General features: G+C 40.4%; 1 protein-coding gene across 1 annotated transcript in view; it reads left to right on the top strand.

The window, feature by feature from the left end:
* The window catches only part of anxa5a (annexin A5a), a 55,710-nt gene that overhangs the window by 2,861 nt on the left and 33,758 nt on the right, over positions 1-19,091 (top strand). The window contains exons 2-5 of the mRNA XM_050042517.1: positions 6,526-6,732; positions 7,733-7,767; positions 11,203-11,287; positions 15,902-15,996. Of these exons, the coding sequence (XP_049898474.1) occupies positions 7,765-7,767; positions 11,203-11,287; positions 15,902-15,996 (183 nt within the window). The 5' untranslated portion in view covers positions 6,526-6,732; positions 7,733-7,764. The remainder of the gene's footprint in view (positions 1-6,525; positions 6,733-7,732; positions 7,768-11,202; positions 11,288-15,901; positions 15,997-19,091) is intronic.

Here is a 19,091-nt window from a genome sequence, read left to right as displayed (position 1 = left end):
TCCTGCAGACAGTAGAGGTTAAGAGAAGATGAAAACACCTGATGAGATTTGGTGGTGAGAGAAGGGGGTGAAGAATTTTTCTTTTGAGAACAACAAAAACATGCAGTCTTGTATTTTGTGTCCATTTTCTGGACTTCTGGTTGCAGACTCTGGTAAAGAAAAGATGAAAACACCTGCTTTGAGATAATAAAATATAAAACAAAGGAACCTGTGCCTCTGTGCAAGAGAAGAGAAAAAGTACAGTACAGGATTTTAGTCTTCTGCTGGCTGTTGATAACATTTTGAAAATCTTTTTTGTGAAAGGATTAATTGTGAAGGAGCTAAATTGACATTTTATGTCGTAAATAAGTTGTTTTCAAAGACTTGTTCTTCTTTGTTGATGCAGTTTGTTTGGAATAGTTGGCATATGTTGCTGTGACTCTTCAACTTAACACATGAACTAACTTTACATATTTATTCTCATTCACATGTAACATGGCCTCTATGTAAACTATTACAGGTTGCTTTGAAAATGATAGATGGATGGATAGATAGAAAATGCTGATTTTCAGCCCTATAAAAATGTTGCTTATTAGCTTTTATGTACAGTAGCTTGGTTTTGTGGCAGTATATTTACAGTGCTAACTATTTCAAATTAAAATTTAGTTTTCGTAGATAAACAGATGCTGTAGCCAAAGATGGATTACCAGCTAGGCAAATACATAGCATATAGTATGTTTGTATGTGGTGATTTGATCCATTGCACATTTATTTGAGAATATTCAGCACTAAAGGACAGTATATATTTATATTTATAGTTTGACATTTGAAAAAAAAAAGAGCTTACCAGTATATATGTCTTTTGAAGGTCTGTATGTAAAATTCAGAGCATTAATATAGCCACTATTTTTTTAAGTAATGGCATCCTGAGAATGAAGTTGCACTCCCTCTATGTGTGTTGAATTCTGAGCTCCTCTGTGGTTTGTTGTTATTATAGGAGCTAAGTCTTATACTTCAAGCTACTGAGATGCTTGACCCAGAGTAACCTGGTTGACCTCGCTAACTTACTGGTTTCTCACCCTAACGTTACCGTTCTTGATGCTCAGTAAAGGAGTCCGGACACTGGTCTTCTGATGCGTTATAACGAACATTTATTCCAATTTATTGACACTTCTGATGCGTTATAACGAACATTTATTCCAATTTATTGACAACTGATCGAACAAAGAAAACGCCGGCAGTTAGCGCCACAGCGGTCAAAAACCTTTTGCCCTTCCGGGTCAAACACCTGATGACCATAGTGAGGTCACATCCTAAAATACCTAACTCACCAGGTGACAGTACAGCTGCGTGTGCATGGCAGTGCATGTATCCCACTAGCTAGCTCATTAGCACCACTTTGCCCTTGGCTCATATAGCATTTGCCACTGAAATCAGGATGGTGGCAGCGTGGGAGCATAGAGCCAGTGTTAGGCAGTAGCGCCACTAGAAGTAGTGACATTACTAACTTAACACTGTTAGCTCTGTTAGCCCTGTTGCCATTGTTTAGCACTCTCTATGGAGTTAGCACGTTAGCCTCTAGCCGCTGTCTCAGCCACCTCCATGTTGAGTGTCATGCTCAAACAACTCATATGCTCTGAATTCCTCATGGAGCCCCCTTAAATGTTACGTTAACACTTGGGCATTATTATTTTAGCTTAGCATGACTAAACACTATGTTTTGGGTGGATTGAGTAATGTCTGATCCTTAGAGGTGCGCTTATAGTCAGGGTTTCTTAATCTATGTACAGAGCCTTTGTCTCCTGTTTCAAGTCTTGATGCTAAAATAAGCTAATCTCTTATTGGCTCTTTCTTCACGCAGTAGTTAACAAACAAATAGCCTATGGGTTAGTGGGTTAATCCAACTTTAACTGGGAAATTCAGAATGGAGCTGGCTGAGGCAGTGGCAAGCAGCTAGTGGTGCTAAACACTGGCAACAGTGCTAACAGAGCTAACAGTCTTAACCAGGGGGGAACCAAAGGGTGTTCACTATGCAGTGTTGGGCAAGTTACTTGGAAAATGTATGCTAAATGAGGGTTAGTGGGTTAATCCAGCTTTGACTGTAGCTTCAAACAAAAAGGTTTGTGTTTCATAGTGAAACTGAGGCTAAAGTAGCTGACAGGCAATTAGGCTGACATTACTTCTCTACCAGCTCCAGGTAGATACTGTTAGTGCAGCTAATATTGCTACCTAATTTTGTTGTCTCTTATGTTTTCAAGTAATTATGCCTGACAGCTGCAGGCGATGCTAATGCAGCAGGTATTTTCCCACATGAATGTGACGGCCATTTAAAATGTCCACAGAGGAAAATAGACAGAACGAAACCACTCTGTCTCTCAGTGTGAAGCTGTATGCTACTTTACATCAGAGCCGTAAACAGCAGCCCACCACAGAGCCAGGCAGATGTTATTCTTACAAAACTGGCCCAGATATTATGATGTGCTTTTTATGGATGCTCTCAAAAGATCCACAAGGCCAGGTAATATTTGTGGAAATGGAGCCGTCTGTGTTTGATAACACCCGCCCTCAGCACAGAGGAAGATAGCAAACAGAGTCGATCAGTGGCGTCTGGGGAGGCCCTTTGATTGATGATAGAGCTTATTGTCTGTCAGTCAGCACCCGACAAATTGAGCCGTCCACAGCTTTGTATACCTAGCTGTCCCATGGCGCTGCACTCATGAATGAAAAACTCACAGTGATTCAGTTTGGAAACTGACAACTCAGGGATGATAGCAGGAAGTGAAAGCAACAGTCAGCAGTTTGCAGCCTCACTCACTGATTCGGCTTATATAAATCGGGAGCACTAGATAGCTGTTGCTTTTTTCATAAGAAAAAAATATTTTGAAGTTCAAACTTCAGTCTTGAAACTGAATTTGACAAAACATTCCCCCTTTGTTCTTGGGTTTTGGATAATACCACATGATCTTCCTCAACTGCCATGGAATTTTAGATATAAGGATTTATTGTAATGCTTTTCAGCACACAACAAGCTCTTCTCATGGAGATTCAGTGGTGATTTATGTGCTTTAATTGAATTTTATTTTCTAACTTTATGTAAATCAGTTACAGTTATTATTCTTAAGGCAACAGCAAACACGTCATTCTCCCAAATACTATACAACGCTTGATTTAGATATTTAGTCAGTGCAGAACGTCAAGCAATTTGTAATTTATGTATTTTATGTGTATGCATTAATCATAGTGGCTCTCCCTCCAAAGAGTGCGAGGGTGTAATGTATTTATAAAAGACAAATTATCTTTTGTAGTGGTTTCTGAAATATTGGGTGTAATTTTAAAGCCCCTCAAATCTTAGTGAAAACTAAATGGAAGAACAACAAAGTTGGATTTTAAAAAGAAAAAGAAAGAAACACCCTTAGGTATTACTTATCAAGTCAGTCAAAAACTCATTAAATTTGCCTCTTCGGAGCTGTGGTCTAATCAGATTCGATGACAGTGCTGGCAACTTCCAGAGTAATTTAACACAAAATCCACTTTTTGAGTCATAAAAAGTGATTTTATTTTGTTATTGATCCTGGTCTCATTTTATAATGTTTACTGCAACAGAAGTTATTTTCCTCTTTCCAGAGAAAATTCAATTATTCTGTCCACTCGACCTCCCAAAAAAATCTGTGAAAAATGTATGACGATGTTGGACAACTATGGAACTGAGGGTAGCAGCAATAGAAACTACCTATTCTACTTTTCTACTGGACTTTGTGAAAGCGCATGATCAAGCTAAGCAGGGTGATTTCATCATGTGGATAGAGGCGGAGTCAGCGATTCTAGAGAAAGATTGTTATTATTTGACCTCAGCAAACAAATACACCCTTCGAAACTCCGGAAATGATCTCCATTGTTATTCACATGTAATTACTATCATGGTGATGCTCTGTTCCTCGTGTACAAGGTCTTGGAAGAGGGAGAGTAGTTGGCACATTGTGGTGTAACTCGGTCACACTTGTATGCGGGGCCCATGTGGGCAGTAAACGGGCTGAAAAATGGGCCATATATGGGATTGTTCATTGGTTACATATTTTTCCCATGCCAATTGCTCACATAGGTGGGTTTACCCAAGTGGGCCCCATATAAGATCCCCATTTTGGGCCCATACTCACTTGGTACCCAGGAGGCCCTAGCATAATCATGTTGGGTCCACTTGGGTAAAGCCATAGATGTACATGGACAATCCCATGTAGGGCCCATTTTTCAACCCATTTACTATCTACATGGACCCCACATATAAATGTTGCCTGGGAAGATAGCCACGCCCCAAAACATATCCCACTTTATTGTGATTTTTTTTTTTTTTTTTTGCAACCAGTGGAGTCGCCCCCTGCTGGCCACTAGAAAGATTGCAGGTTTAAGACAGTTGTGCATTTGCTTGAGACCTCAAGCTTTGTATGAACACTATTTTTTGCAATGCAAACACAGATCTAACAGCTCGCGGACAGTGAGGAGATATTCACTGAATTTGACACAAATTGCAGTGGATTAGAATTGCAGACTCCACCTTTACATCAAACATTAAGGGTTGCCTAGCTTTTCAGTTTCTATTATGTGGAAGTAATAAGATGTTTGGATAGGGTAAAAGGAATTAGACCCATCATCCCAGTACTTTAGTTTTAACAAAAACTATCCGCTTACCTCATAATGAGACCTTGAAGACTGGATGCTTGATTCTTAATGCAGATAATAAAAAAGAAAGCCAAGGAAAGCACTACAATCTTGCTTTAAAAGGTCAAATCGGAGGACTGTCTTATTCTTGCTCTCAATGATATTGAATATTTAAATGACATTTGATATGCAAACCAGCACATGATTCCTTTAGCATGATCAAGCCGGATGCTTGTGGACTAACAACCCTCCCAGATTTATGTGGAAAAGAATAATTCAGCACTTAATCTGATAAATGTGTCATTCGCTGCTTGTATACTGGTGATTAAAGGAAGCTGGCTCCGTGTCAGTCTGGGAGGCTGCAAGATGAAACGGCGAGCATCCGTAACTGGATAACCTGAGAGATGGTTTTCACACTCTCATCTCCTCACAAGTGCTCACTTTAATTAAGGTTTGCAGGGACGAGGACAGCAACGATGATATGTGAGCTGCACCTCGGCGCTTTGCTCTGCTGATCCCTTCGCCCCTATCAGGCATCAAGCATCTCCTGTTTGTTATTGCGTCTTTGCCAGAACACATGTTTGGATTGAGCACCGCTTGAAAACATGTCCTCAGAAATGAGACATAAAGTGAATGACGTAAAGGGCAAAACAGAAAAGACATCTAATTAAAAAATTACATGTTACATTAAGTCTCACTCCAAAATAATTAATTATTTTAAAGCAATGACAGCCTCTTTTGCAGATTAGTGACATTTGCTTAGAAAATGTAATGAGTGGTGGAAGCAAAGTGCATTTACTCATTTACATAAGTACAAATTTGAGATACTTGTACTTTTTTCATTTCATCCCACTTTAAACACTCAATCATGTTTCAGAGGGAAATGTCGTAAACTTTTACTCCGCTACATTTATTTGTAGTGGAGTAACAGTATATAACCCAGGTAGCCAAAATGCCAGATGAAATTAGCCAGGCTGGGTCCGGTTGCCCAATGTGCCCAATTCTAGGGCGGCATGAATGACGCCCTAGAATTGGGCCAAATGAGCTGGCCCAATTCCAGGCCGTTATCAGAAATGAACTGGCCCAGCATCAGCACAAACTCGGCATTGCTGGATGAAATTAGCCAGGCCGCATCCAGTTGCTTGATTCAGCTGAGACTCTATGAATGACGCCCCAGAATCAGGCCGAATCTGGCCCAATGCCGGCTGCTGACATTGCCATCACTGAGTAGTTACTGTAAGTAACTTTTTACATGTATTAATAGATTTTTATTGCCATTGGGCGATTGGTCTGTGATGTAACTTAAAAACTGAGACCCCCCCTTCTCAGTGGCCTTTTACAGCCTGTGGACTGACGTCTATGTAAAGGCCTCAGGACAAATTTTCCAGTTAAATCCAAATGATGTCATGTTAATGTGCCTTTCCGAGTGCCTTTGCTCTTTTCAGGTCCACTACAGTGCTAACAGCGTGCAACAGTAGCTAACATTAGCTAAGAATAGAGTCAAGACATGACTGGTACCCAACACAACCTCCCTGACCCCTGGTAGGACACTGACTTTGCGAGGAGGAGAGTGGACGGCAGTTCCAGAGACAGACCTTAGCTGCAGTTGTAATTCCAATTCAGCCTGCTCCAGGGGTCTGAATCTGATCCTGGCCCACTGACTCTTTGCCTGATTAGCCAACTTTCTGTTGCTGCTGTTACACAGATTAGACCCAGCGCTGCTGCTGGTCACCAGACTGCTGTGACCCCTGGTGCTGGGATCTGCACCATGGATATAGAAAGAAAGCTGGATCTTTTATTGAAAATAGCCCCCACTATCTACAACAACCACTCTCTGGATGCTGGGCATACACACTATGAGAGAAATGTTTAAGCCTTGTCCCTCTTTTGAAGGACACACAAAGCAGTTGAGTGCACAAGGCCATGATCTGTTTGACTGACAGCAAGTGAAAGACAACACTGCATGCGGATGAGGAAGTGTGTCTTGTCAGCTTTCCCCTGTGTAGCTGCGAACGCCCACAGCAGCCAGCAGCAGACAACAAAGAGCTTCTACCTGAGGCACAGATCACCTACGAGGAGAGAGAAGAAGCACACCTGTTGGTAAGATCACTTCCAGTTACTTATTTCTCTGGATTGATGCTTTATTTTTAGACAATTACATACTAACAATGGTGGGAGAAGTATTCAGATCCTTTACTTAAATAAAAATATGAATACCACACTGAAAATACTTAAGGTCCTGCATTCAAACCATACCTAAGTTAAAGTATATAAGTATTATCAGCAAAATGTACTTTTGTGTTAATGTGAATGTTCTCATTTTAACTCCTTTACATACTATTGGGTAGTTCAATATACAGCAATGCTTCATATTCTATGAGATATGTCTATGTTTGTAGCGTGGCTGTCCAGTGAGAACCACATATCTCTAAAAAGTCAACCTTTCATGGTGTCAGAAAAACAGCCCTGTTTTCAGCTTTGTGACGATGCATTTTTCAGCTGATCCAATAAGGTTTTTAAAGAGTTTATTTAGCTGAAGAAGTAGGAGAATTTTCACAATCATTCAAAATTAAAATCACCTAATTTGGAGATATTAAAATATTTTAATCTAAAAAGTAACTCAAGCTGTCAGACAAATATAGTGTCGTAAAAAGTACACGATTACTTGATTGACGAAGTGATATTTTTTGTTTGTTGGACCCATCCACCACCCGTCCCACCTGTCTCAGTCGGACTTTCGCTGCCTTAACTTTCGACCTTGTCCTGCTGCGTTTCCCCCAGATGCCACTGGGCTTTGTTAAACATAACTGCAACTGGCCGCGTATCATGCCGACGTTAAAGGACGCCTTTTTTTGTTGGTTTCTGACACTGCAAGTCACTGCCCAAGCGCCGGATTTTGACGAGTTCAGAGTGAGACCAGGCTTGGCATAAATGTACAATGAGATGTTGTAAAGAAGAAGTATTAATTTGCATAAAAATGGAAATAATTAAGTAAAGTAAAAGTACCTTGAATTTGTACTTGAGTAAAGTTTAGTTACATTCCACCACTGCTTGCTAACGCTGCCCATTTTAATCAGGAATCTGCTCCACTGTCTTTCAGTTTACGACGGTTATCTTCAATCAGCAAAAAAGATGGTGAGTGTTACCTGCTTTTGTTTTATTTTCTTTTAAATGCCCTCAAATTAAAGGCAATAATGAGAACTGCCAAGAAACAACTTTGCTTGGCACAAAACAGTTGGAATTAAGACTAGTGTTGTTCAGCCGCAGCACCAGAGCTAATGTTTGTGTAATGAAGCGTGTCTCGACTGTTGAAAGGTCACTGCCTTTTCAAGCCACACTGAGACCTGTGCTGCATGATCAGTTTTAAACAAAACATCATCATAAATGACTGTCAGCACCAGCCTCTGATTTGCATGCAACCCTAGATGTTTTATGTTTCCATAAATTTGATTGAATCCTCATTTCTCCTACACTGGGATGACCTGATGTGTACAGATGCCCCCACCCCTGTATGATCCCCAATTCACTAAAAGGACTTTATACAACAATGCTCTCATTAGTAAAACATCAGTACGAGTCGTGCAGCACTGTATACTCCCATTGGCACCAAAGAGAAGGAGCAGCTTCATTTGATATCCTTGATTTGATTTTATCCTCTCGAGCTTGTTGAGAGATCTCAGACTGTCTGATGAGGATACGTTGGTTTAAGATGTAAAGTGAAGGCAAGAACTTAAGATGATGACTGTGGTCTAATTTGCACCATATTGTATTACCACGTGCATGGAAACTCCAGGTGTGTGCGTCTATTGTGTTCACACTGGGTTACAATTTAATCAAAGGACAGTTGGGAGACAACGCTCCCTGATGGCACTCTAACAGTTAATAAAACAGCCATTCTTTTGGATTAGCATTGACTCTGCTTTAACCGCTGCTAAAAACACTGACAGTATCCATCTTGTTTAAAGGGCCTATTCAAAACTACAGTGACTATGACAGTCGAGAAAACAGGATTTATTGATGCACAATGTAGAACTAAAAGATTCAAGATACATCGATATCATTTATACAAAGAGTTTTGACTTTTTTTATGTGGTTGTGGCTTCATCACATTGTGACCTCCAGCATGCCCTGGGGTGGTTTGCAGCCGAGTGTGAAGCGGTTAGGATGAGAGTCAGCACCTCTAAGTCTGAGGCCATAGTCAGAAAACAGTGGGTTGGGAGAGAGGTACTGCCCCAAGCGAGGGAGTTTAAGTATCTCGGGGTCTTGTTCACGAGTGAGGGTAGAATGGAGCATGAGATGAATCGGCAGTTTGGCGCAGCATCTGCAGTAATGCAGGCGCTGTGCTGGACTCTCTCTCAGAGAGAGCTCAACCAGAAGGCAAAGCTTTTGATTTACTTGCCCATCTATGTCCCAACCCTCACCTATGGTCATAAGCTATGGGTAATGACAGAAAGAATGAGGTCGCGGATACAAGCAGCCGAAAGGAGTTTCCTCAGAAGGGTGGCTGGGCTCAGCCTTAGGGATAGGGTAAGGAGCTCGGACATCCAGAGGGAGCTCGAAGTAGAGCCGCTGCTCCTTTGCATCGAAAGGGGTCAGTTGAGGTGGTTCGGGCATCTGATAAGGATCCTCCTGGGTACATGCCAATGGTTGAAGGCCCTGGGGCAGACTCAGAACACCCTGGAAGGATTATATATGGGAATGCCTCGGGCCGGGGTCCCCCAGGAGGAGCTGGAAAGTTACTGGGGAGAGGGACGTCTAGAATACTTTGCTCAGCCTGTTGCCCCTACTACCCAGCTTCGGCTAAGTGGTTGAAAATGTTAGAAAAAATGGAGGATGTCAAACTGACTCAGCAGCAACAACAGGTTAAAAAGACAAAGATAGTTAGAAGCTAAAGCCGAACTATAGGCTACAGATCACAGTGTAAAAGTGAACCACCACATCACTGCTGATCGCCACACAAGAAAATGAATATAAATGCTTCCCTTCACTGGTTCCTGTACAGCAGGGTTGGCCTTTTTTCACTGTTATAATCATTACAAAGCAAAAGCAGCATGTGTATACATTCAGTAGGCTATATCTTCAGTAGCTAGCTAGCTAACCCTACACTTTTCAGGGTTTGATTTTGGTTTTGGAACAGGAAAGAAACGTATATCTTTTTCCAACGTCTCCAGGTAACGAGTATCATTAATACACGACGTGCCCCAGGCACAACATTTAGCTCCAAATCCACAAAACCAGCCTGAAAATGAAGGAAATCTGAAACAACTGCATTAGAGTCAATGGAGCACAGCTGTGTTGTTGTCTGAGCTGGCCCGATGCTACATTATGATTGGCCAGTCTGTGTCCAGGGGTGGGACTTAGCGAAGGGTCATTTAAATTCCTTCTAATGTTATTTCCTGCCTGTTTCACTTTCATCTGGACACTGAAACATCTGTACCACATTTCATGACAATCCTTCCGATAGTACTGAAGATATTTCAGCTTGAATCAAAGTGGTGCGTTACATTACCACAACTGAAGACAGTTTGACAGTTTGACAGTTTGACAGTTTGACAGCGAACACTTAAGTCTTTGTAGAAAAACAATACTTAATGTTGTAATAAAAGACAGGAAACTGAATGAACAATAAATGTTGACTCACATCATAGTACTGAATGTGAGTTTGGAAAAATAGCTTGTGACGGATTTTACTGTTGAAAAAAAGGTGTATTGTGTTTTATTGTGCTTTTGCCAGCTTCATGATGCATGCAGGCAGGATCAAAGCTGTGACAGTGACACATTAGAGGGACACTTCAAGGTAAACATCATCATGTTGCAAAAAGAGGCTGCACTCTTGAAAACAGATAACCAGCAAGAGATAATAAAACCAAAACATTTGCTGAGAGAATGGGGGAGACAATATTCGTCCACCTGCTCAGAGTTTGGAACAAAGCTGCAGCTGAGGCAGATGTTTTATTGCTTTTTCTTCAAATGACATTTTTCCCCGTAGAACAATCTAAAACACGGCACAGTTTTTAAATTGCTTTCATTGCATAAAGCAGCAGCCAGACTTGATTTAAATTATACTTACATTACCTGCCTTAAATTTGAACTGGCGACATTTAGACCCAGGTGGGTTTTGATGGCCTGGAGCAATATTTTTTTTATAGTGCAGCTACCAACAGTCATTCACAGTAATATTCTGTATCTTTAAATTTTTATGCCCATGATTTTATTCCTCTTAGGGCAGGGAAGCACTTGAAACACAGACCATCAGAGAGCATTTAAACCTTCTGTTGAAACAATATACATTTTAGCATCTCTTAAAGGCATGGAAGCTCACTTTACATATTACCTGACAGGTGATTATCATTTGATTTGCACAGCGTTTAACTGAACAATTAAAGTATGTGTAAAAACATTACATCTCATTACATCATCGCAGGTTTGTTGGTTTCAGGAGGTCAGAGCTTGTTTCAGCACATGGAGACACAGAACCGCAGTTTACCAAACCAGAGCAAAGAAACACAAGAAAACTATTTCTGTTAAAAACACATTTATAATTTATTTTTTGTTGCCGTCCTCCCACAGGCGCACAGAGGCAGCGTGAGACCTTTCGTCAACTTCAACGCCAAACATGATGCTGAAATTCTCCACAAAGCCATGAAAGGAATCGGTCAGTTTCTTTAACCTTTTCCCACTGCTTTTAATTTTCACACTCACACATCGGGATGTGTTGTATCTCAAGGTCAACCTGGTCTCATTCCCAGGGCGTCACATCAAGGGTGTAGGTTTCATTTAAACATTGGTGGGGACACATATCAAGTTGGGGATTTGGGGGTCCTCCCCCAGGAAATTTGAGCATCCGGCACTTCATTTCCTGCATTCTGGTAAAGATTCATGTCCCAATTTGTGGTGGAAATGTGGAAAATAAAAATTCAGGTGACAGGTGACCATTCAAAATCTGAAAAGATAATGGGATATAATGCAGTAAGGTAAGAATAAAGACTTGAAAGCAAATATTTATTCCTCTGTAGATCAACTTCTCTAATTCAATGTTATCCCTGCTGTCAGCACACATGTAGGCATAGTTTACTTTTCCCTCCTCCTTTCTGTCTTTTTTTAGGGAAATAACCTCTTTATATTTGTATGTGGCACCTATTCACATCAATGATAAATTCATTTATTTAAATTAATTTATAAACTCCTGGACTTTAATAACTCAGATATGTTTCAGCAAGATTTGTGCTCTTCTTCAAAACTTTCTGCACATTCTAAACACATCCCCCATATCTGTTTTCTGAGAAGTTGAGAATTAAGTTTTAATATTTTGAGAAAAGTTTTATTATTACAAAAAAAAACTCAATTTAATGAGAATTAAGTCATAATATTTCAAGATAAAAACTACCTGTCCTATCCATCTTACAGACACAGAACCCCATTGGGACTCTGGATGAGGCAAAGTTTAAGTAGCTGTGTGTTGAATACCAAATCTAACTGAAAACACTTTTGATCAGGCCTAATATGTGATCGTCCAGGACTGAAAAATAAAATGCACTGTCCCTTACTAAATTGATGAGACACGATTTGTCCTGTTATTTCATGCACAGATCTGTTAGAAGGAGGATAACGCGAAAAAGTTCACCCAAAAAGTTGACAGGGCAAACCCACACCCTTGCGTCAAATTCGGCAGCCTGGTCAGCGACCCTTGGCTTCGGTTACAGACACACAAGGTACCTCACAGCATCTATATGAGATGCATCGACTTTCAGATAACTCTGATGAAATGTCGGCCACTGCAATAACGTAGTAGAAAGAGCGAAAAGTCACAGTAGGGGATGATGGATGGGTCAAACACACACTGGACTTTCAGCCATATGAAAGTCAACTTGAGTTTTTTCAACCAATAGTTACTGGCATATGTCACATGGCGTACTTGTTAGGTGCTGGTCTCAAGCAGTGGTCCGCAGCTTGGCAGCCGTCTCAGGTGTCTCTCCATCCACCATCCCCTCCTCCCGCTGATGAGAAACTCAGCTCCTTTACATGTAATCTGAGCAACGTCACTTTAGACACTTTAATATGAAACATACAAATCTAACATATCTGTGGTTTGCAGAAACACAATGCCAGCACTTTCTCCTGGTGACTGAGCTGGCTCAATTATTTGCACATACCCACAAATGACATGTGTGTGTCCCATTTATATGTTTATGTGTCCTTAGTGTATATAAATACATCATCATTTAAAAAGTTTACCATACAGTGCAGTTTAATGCTTATTTTGCTCCTCTCGAAAATCAGCACCACACAGTAATGACACAGCTGTCAGGGAAGCTTTTCCATGTGCATTGGAACAATTAGTGTAATCCTCTGGTGCATGTGAAACAATTTTACTTTCCATGTGTGTGTGTTTGGTCCAATTAGACAAGAAACAGAGTATCACCAAGTTTTAAACTTTATAGGACCTTAGAGCATTTCAAGTCATTTCCACAACATGCTCTGGAAAAACACCACAGTAATGAGCACTTGCTGTACCACCTAACACAGAGATACACAGACAATAAGAAAAATACAGTATATAATATGATGGCAGAAGCAGCGGGCGGACTGGTAAACACTCTGAAATGGTTATAATAGTTTGAAACTAACAAAACTTACAAAGGAACATTATTCTAAGTGAAGTGAAAAATGAATAATGTCAAGAAATAGAAAATACATCAATATTTCATGTAAAATATTTTATTCAACATTATTAAATACTGTCAGGATTACAGTTTATTGTGACACTGATGATGAGCTAGGAGGGTAAAAGGTGCCTTAAGGGTTAGGGTTAGTATTGTGGTCACCACCACCTATAAAATGTTATGTGTGACGGATCTTTGGTGAGACTGGTGAACAGCAGGTTTATAATTAATTCATTGTTTAAGGCTATTGAATGCATATTGAAAGCGCAAATATACAAATCAAATGTCAGAAATCTGTTGTGGCCATTTGTGACAGATAAATAACTGAAGCAGAGGTGTCAAACATACGGTCCCTGAACAGCATGTGATAACGTAACCTGCTTCTTCAGTAGTTTCCACTGTAGTTTGGTGCGGTGAAGCCAGCAATACTCCAGCGGCAACTTCCAGGGCTGAAAAAGAATCCAATGCAAGAGTGTCAAAAAAATGCAGTTCCTCTAATGGCCACTTGAGGCTGGCTCCAAAAGTGAGTCAATCTCCATAGACTCCCATGTTAAAATAACAAGCTTAAAAGTGACAATAAACATGTTTACAGCCTGGTACAAAAAACGGGTTTGGACTTCATGGTTAATTTCCCCGTTCACGACAACTTTAAAGGGGATGAATTTTTAAATAACTCAAGTGTTTAAATATTACTAAGACTTAAAGTTATGTATAATTAAGGGCCTGGCTATTTTGAGTGACGGTTGGATGCCGTCCACTGACAAGTTGCCATCAGTGCAACATCATGGTCGGGCAATATAACCATGGTGTAACTCTAGACACATAGATTATAGGCGTAGCCGTAGCTGTCACTATTTCATTGTTTTCAGTTCATGAAAGTTAATTTTAATGTTTTGGTCACCTAAAAAGTCGCGTTCAATGTTTGGTTGTATTAAAAGACCCATTAATTAGTTGGATGCTCAGTTCTTCCACTTAAAATATTTTGTAGCCTGTTTTCTCTTTTGTGAAAAATAACATGAGCATTATCACAGTTTACCAAAGCTGTAAATGCAACATGCTAACCAAGCTAGCAGCTAGCTTTAGGGTTAGCTTCACCCTCTCATCCAAATATGGTCACTTCTGGCTCCAGATATCCAAGATGGTGACGGCCAAAATGTCAAACTTGAGGTTTCAAAACAGGAGTTCACAAACCAGTGGGTGACATCCCGATGGCTACGTCCATTATCTTAAATAGTCTATGGCATTACTACACAGGAGTGGAAACTAGGGATAATAACAACTAATCGATGATCGATTAATCAGTTGGTAAGAATTTGATAGAACCTGTGAAATTTAATTGATCAATTGATAGGCTGTCAGAATATATGCAATATGTTGCTGTGAGCTTTGAATTAGGAAAAACACATTTGTTATTATTTGATATAAGCAAAGTTTTTTTGTTTTTATAAAATCACCATTAATTGATTGTTAGTTTTACCAATAATCGATTAAGGATAGTGCTTACAATTTGCAGCCCCAGTGGAAATGTATGGAAAAATGCACATGTAGTGACAGAGTAGTAGACTAACTGAATGTGAAAACTGAAACTGCACTTATTTTTCTAAAAGACATCTCAGGCTGCTCATCTCCTGTTTTTTAGTGGATGGACATTTTCAGACTCTGCGTCTTTACACTAAAAGCAAAGAAGAAGAATCTGTTGTTGTTATTTTTAGGTTGTTATGTAATGGTTTTAAAGGTCCGGCCACTTGAGATCAAATTGGGCTGTAGGTGGCTTGAAGTGACGCCCCTGATTTAGAAGAAGTGTCACTTAATTTGAGTCTTTGTTTGAAGGCTGTTGGTCTTAATTTGGATTAGTTTTTAATGGTCTGACCTTCGACCCCGTTTCCCTCTCTCAGGTGATGTTATTTTAATTGCAGAGATGCAAAATGGGAAGCTGCAGTCATTAGTGTAAATCAATGGGCCTGATGACAGTCATCAAATTAAAGCTGCACTACAGGCGTACACAGTGTGACCATTAAAACTGATGCTTCTCCTGCAGAATATAACCTCACTGACAACCAGCACCTTTCCCCCTTTTATGTTTTACCCCTGCTTCCTGTCAGTTCAGCACTTTCACAATAAGAGTAATAAGGAAATATCCAGCTAATGTGGGACTAAAGGAAGTAAAAAGGAGGAGAGCAATGATTACCAGACCTTCGTCTATAGTCAGAGCTTTCATTACGGATCAGCTGGGCTTTGTGCCATGACTGACGTGAACTTATTTAACATTCTGATCTCTCAGAGGAAATAACACGAGCTGCAAACTGTTTGTCTATCGAAGCCCGTTCTCTCTGAGGTGCTCATGACTATCAGGAGCTATTGATTATTAGATCACTTGCTTTGTTGACTTGTCATATAGTATAGTGAATGCTGTCAATTATTCTCAAGCAGGTTTTGCTAAGCATGCTCCTGCAAGATGATGGGTGCAAACAGAATAATGCCAAAAGAGAGAATTTAGAATATAAAGCAGATTTTAGTTTTTATTGAAATCTCAAACGATGTGTGTTGAGAGTTTTTATTCTATATGTGAAGCTTTAATGTTTGTTTTTTTAATACTTCTGGTGCAGGTACGGATGAAGATGCGATCCTCATGCTCCTGACCGCTCGCAGCAACGATCAACGCCAGCAAATTAAGGCAGCGTACAAGAAGGCCTACGGAAAGGTGAGCTGAGCCTCTGGGAATGAAACAGAGAGCTGACGACGACCAGCCGTCACACTGATGGATGGTTACGGGTCATGTCAGTGTGTCACTGTGTCCTCCTCATTCAACAACATCACCTGGGTAACACTCAATCAAGCAGCATTCAGGGCACAGAGATATCTGCTCAAGTGCACTTTATACCGTCCCTTTGTTGTTTCTCTGAGGCTGCCAGTGTTATATATATTTTTTATTGTCAACAAATCCCAAAAAGGCCGAGCAATGTGTTTGTCTGTCAATGCTACACTACTTCCCTACTTTAGAGGCCATCTTTCTGCAGCAGGAGTACTTTCAACACTTAAAGTACATGTTGCTGATTTTGCTTTTCTTCTTCTACTTTAGCAGGACTGTTGCTTGTCGTGTCATATTTTCTGCATTCTTGTATCGCTACTTCCACTTAAATGGGGACCTATTACGCTCATTTTCATGTTCATACTTGTATTTAAGGATTCTAGAAGAACATGTTTACATGCTCTAATGGTAAAAACAAACACTTTAATTTCCTTTTATTGTCTGTGCTGTAACACCTGTATTCAACCTCAACCTGAGACACTCTCACTCTCTTTCAGCCCCCCTCCCTTAAAAGCCCATGCTGCTCTAAATTGTCAGTGTTTCCAAGTCTTCCATATTTCAGCATTTCTGCACCGTCACTGTAGCTGGGGAATGACTGTATCTGAGTAAAGCAGCACTTTTTACCCTGACAATTAAAGTAAAGCTTCTAAACACAAGCTGACATTTTGCAGCAGGAATATGATCTGAAATCGGAGAGAGATTTATGAGATTGGCAACTAAGGACGCATTCACACTGGCGCTATTTGGACCACTTTAAGCGAACCTTGGTCCGCTTCCACGGATAGTTCGGTTTGTTTGGAGTGGTGTGAACGCTCATTCGAACTCTGGTGCGGACCAAACGAGCCCCCCCGTCCCCCCTGGGTGCAGATCCCAGGGGGGACGGGGGGGACATGTCCCCCCCAAATTCTGAAAAACACAAATTGTCCCCCCCAGTTCTAAATAGCTTAAATGATTGAAATTGAACAAATGTATACAGTAGTCCTATGTACTGGGAGAAAGGGAAGATGATGAGGAGAAATGGGAATCCGTGAGAGGCAAGAGATGAGAACGTGAGTGGATATAACATGCCTGAGACCCTGAAACTAGAAGTAGCATTAACTAACAGCGAAGCAGTGAAAAGGAGGTTGATGGCTGGTTCCATGTACTACTGGCTGTTTAAGAGAAATAAACAGTAAAGGTAAGCATATGATTCTCTTTGTAGTGCTTTTTGAATGACTTGGTGATGGTGAGGAGCCTCTATGAAATTGTGAAATATGCTGGCAATCTCAAGCGCTCTGTGGGCATGATTTGCACACGTGCAATTAAAAAAAAATCACAACTGATTGTGTCCCCCCCAAACTTGTCATCAGATCTGCACCCATGGAGCAAACCCTGGTCTGCTTGAAAACTGGGGGTCTCTGTTCACTTGCAAGTGAACCCTGGTGCGGTTTGCTTAGAGTGGGAAATGCAAACGGACTATCCAGTGAACCAAAGAGAGGAAGTGACGTAGCGCGCAGTGCATTTTGGGTAGAGAAAAAATAAAATCTATAGCTCGAACCGGGAGAAGCAGAGGTAAAAAAAGAAAAAAGTTGGAAAATGTCTCATGGGCAGACGTGGAGTAGTGAAGAGGTGCAGGTGCTTACCCCAAGACTGTATAAATTTGGTGTTGCTCCATTGTTTTTGTGATGACTAAGGCGGTCGTTTTCGGTCCTGGCCAATCGATGAGCTGGGTTTTCTTCTTCCTCATGCTTTTTTTCTTTCTAGTCAGTGGTCATTTTGGGCAATACCACCCCCAAACAAGCAGCCTCAGTCATGGAAAACCTGGAAAAGTCATGGAATTCTGTTGTGTATGGTGAAGTTGTTACAGTAATCTTTCGTAGATAATCTTCCATGTAACATAACATAATGGCAAATTAATATTCTGCAGCTGCTGACTTAATATCACTCATGCCGTGTTCACACTACACAATATTTTTGTCTGTTCTAACAGTCACTATGTCAAATTAGGCGATTGCGGGGTCATAAAATTGTGCCGTGACTTGGCTGACAGACATGACACACAACACAGTGGTCCACGACCAATCATCCCTGGTCGTCTTTCACGAAGTGCGTGATGTCATCAGGTTATTCTTGTCCTATTTTTATTATTATTAATATCATTTCAGTCACTGTGTCTGTTCCTGTCCCAGCCGAAATGTTATTGTAGTAACATAAAAAGTGCCACCAGATGGCAGGAGCTACATTTGAAGTTCTGCATGCAAACTATGACAGAATCCTCCACAAGTTCCTACAAATGTTTCACAATAAAAGCCTCTTTAGAAACTGAAGGGATTCTCTCAGCCATTATAATGTTATAATGAGCTTTTAATTTGAAACAGATACAGCAAGTGTTGAGTTTGAAATGACAGCACGATGCATTAACATTACTAAGGCAAATGGGAGCGGATTAAAAGTAATGATAGAAAAACAGGGGGAATACTCGGCGGGTTGCTGAAGTGTATCTGCTATTTCACATAATTTTTCCCATTTTACTCTGTGTGGTAACATCCCTAGAGGAAATATAAAAAAGTCTGGGATGTTGTTTACGTACAATTGTCTACGGCAGCAGATTGCTCTGTTTCTATTAGTCAAACTTACGGCTGTGACGGGTGCAGTCGTGAACGATGAAAAGAAAACCAAAAATGCTAGACTTTCTGTTGGGACGTCGTGTTGTTGTCTACTATGACACACTACACGAGATAAAAGGTTGGATCACCGCCAGAGGTGGGTAGTGTAGCCAAAAATTGTACTCAAGTAAGAGTACTGATAGTTTAGAACAATATTACTCAAGTAAAAGTAAAAAGTAGTCATCCAAATAATTACTTGAGTAAGAGTAAAAGAGTATTTGGTGAAAAAACTACTCAAGTACTGAGTAACTGTTGAGTAACGTCTGATTTATTTGTAAAATAAGAACATGAATGTAATCAATCAAAAATAATAATCTGCAAATTCATGTATTTTAAATGAAC

The sequence above is a fragment of the Epinephelus moara genome, chromosome 4, assembly GCF_006386435.1.
Source record: "Epinephelus moara isolate mb chromosome 4, YSFRI_EMoa_1.0, whole genome shotgun sequence".
NCBI lineage: Eukaryota > Metazoa > Chordata > Actinopteri > Perciformes > Serranidae > Epinephelus > Epinephelus moara.
The sequence above is the reverse complement of the archived record's forward strand: the minus strand, read 5'-3'. Positions and strand labels throughout refer to the sequence as shown.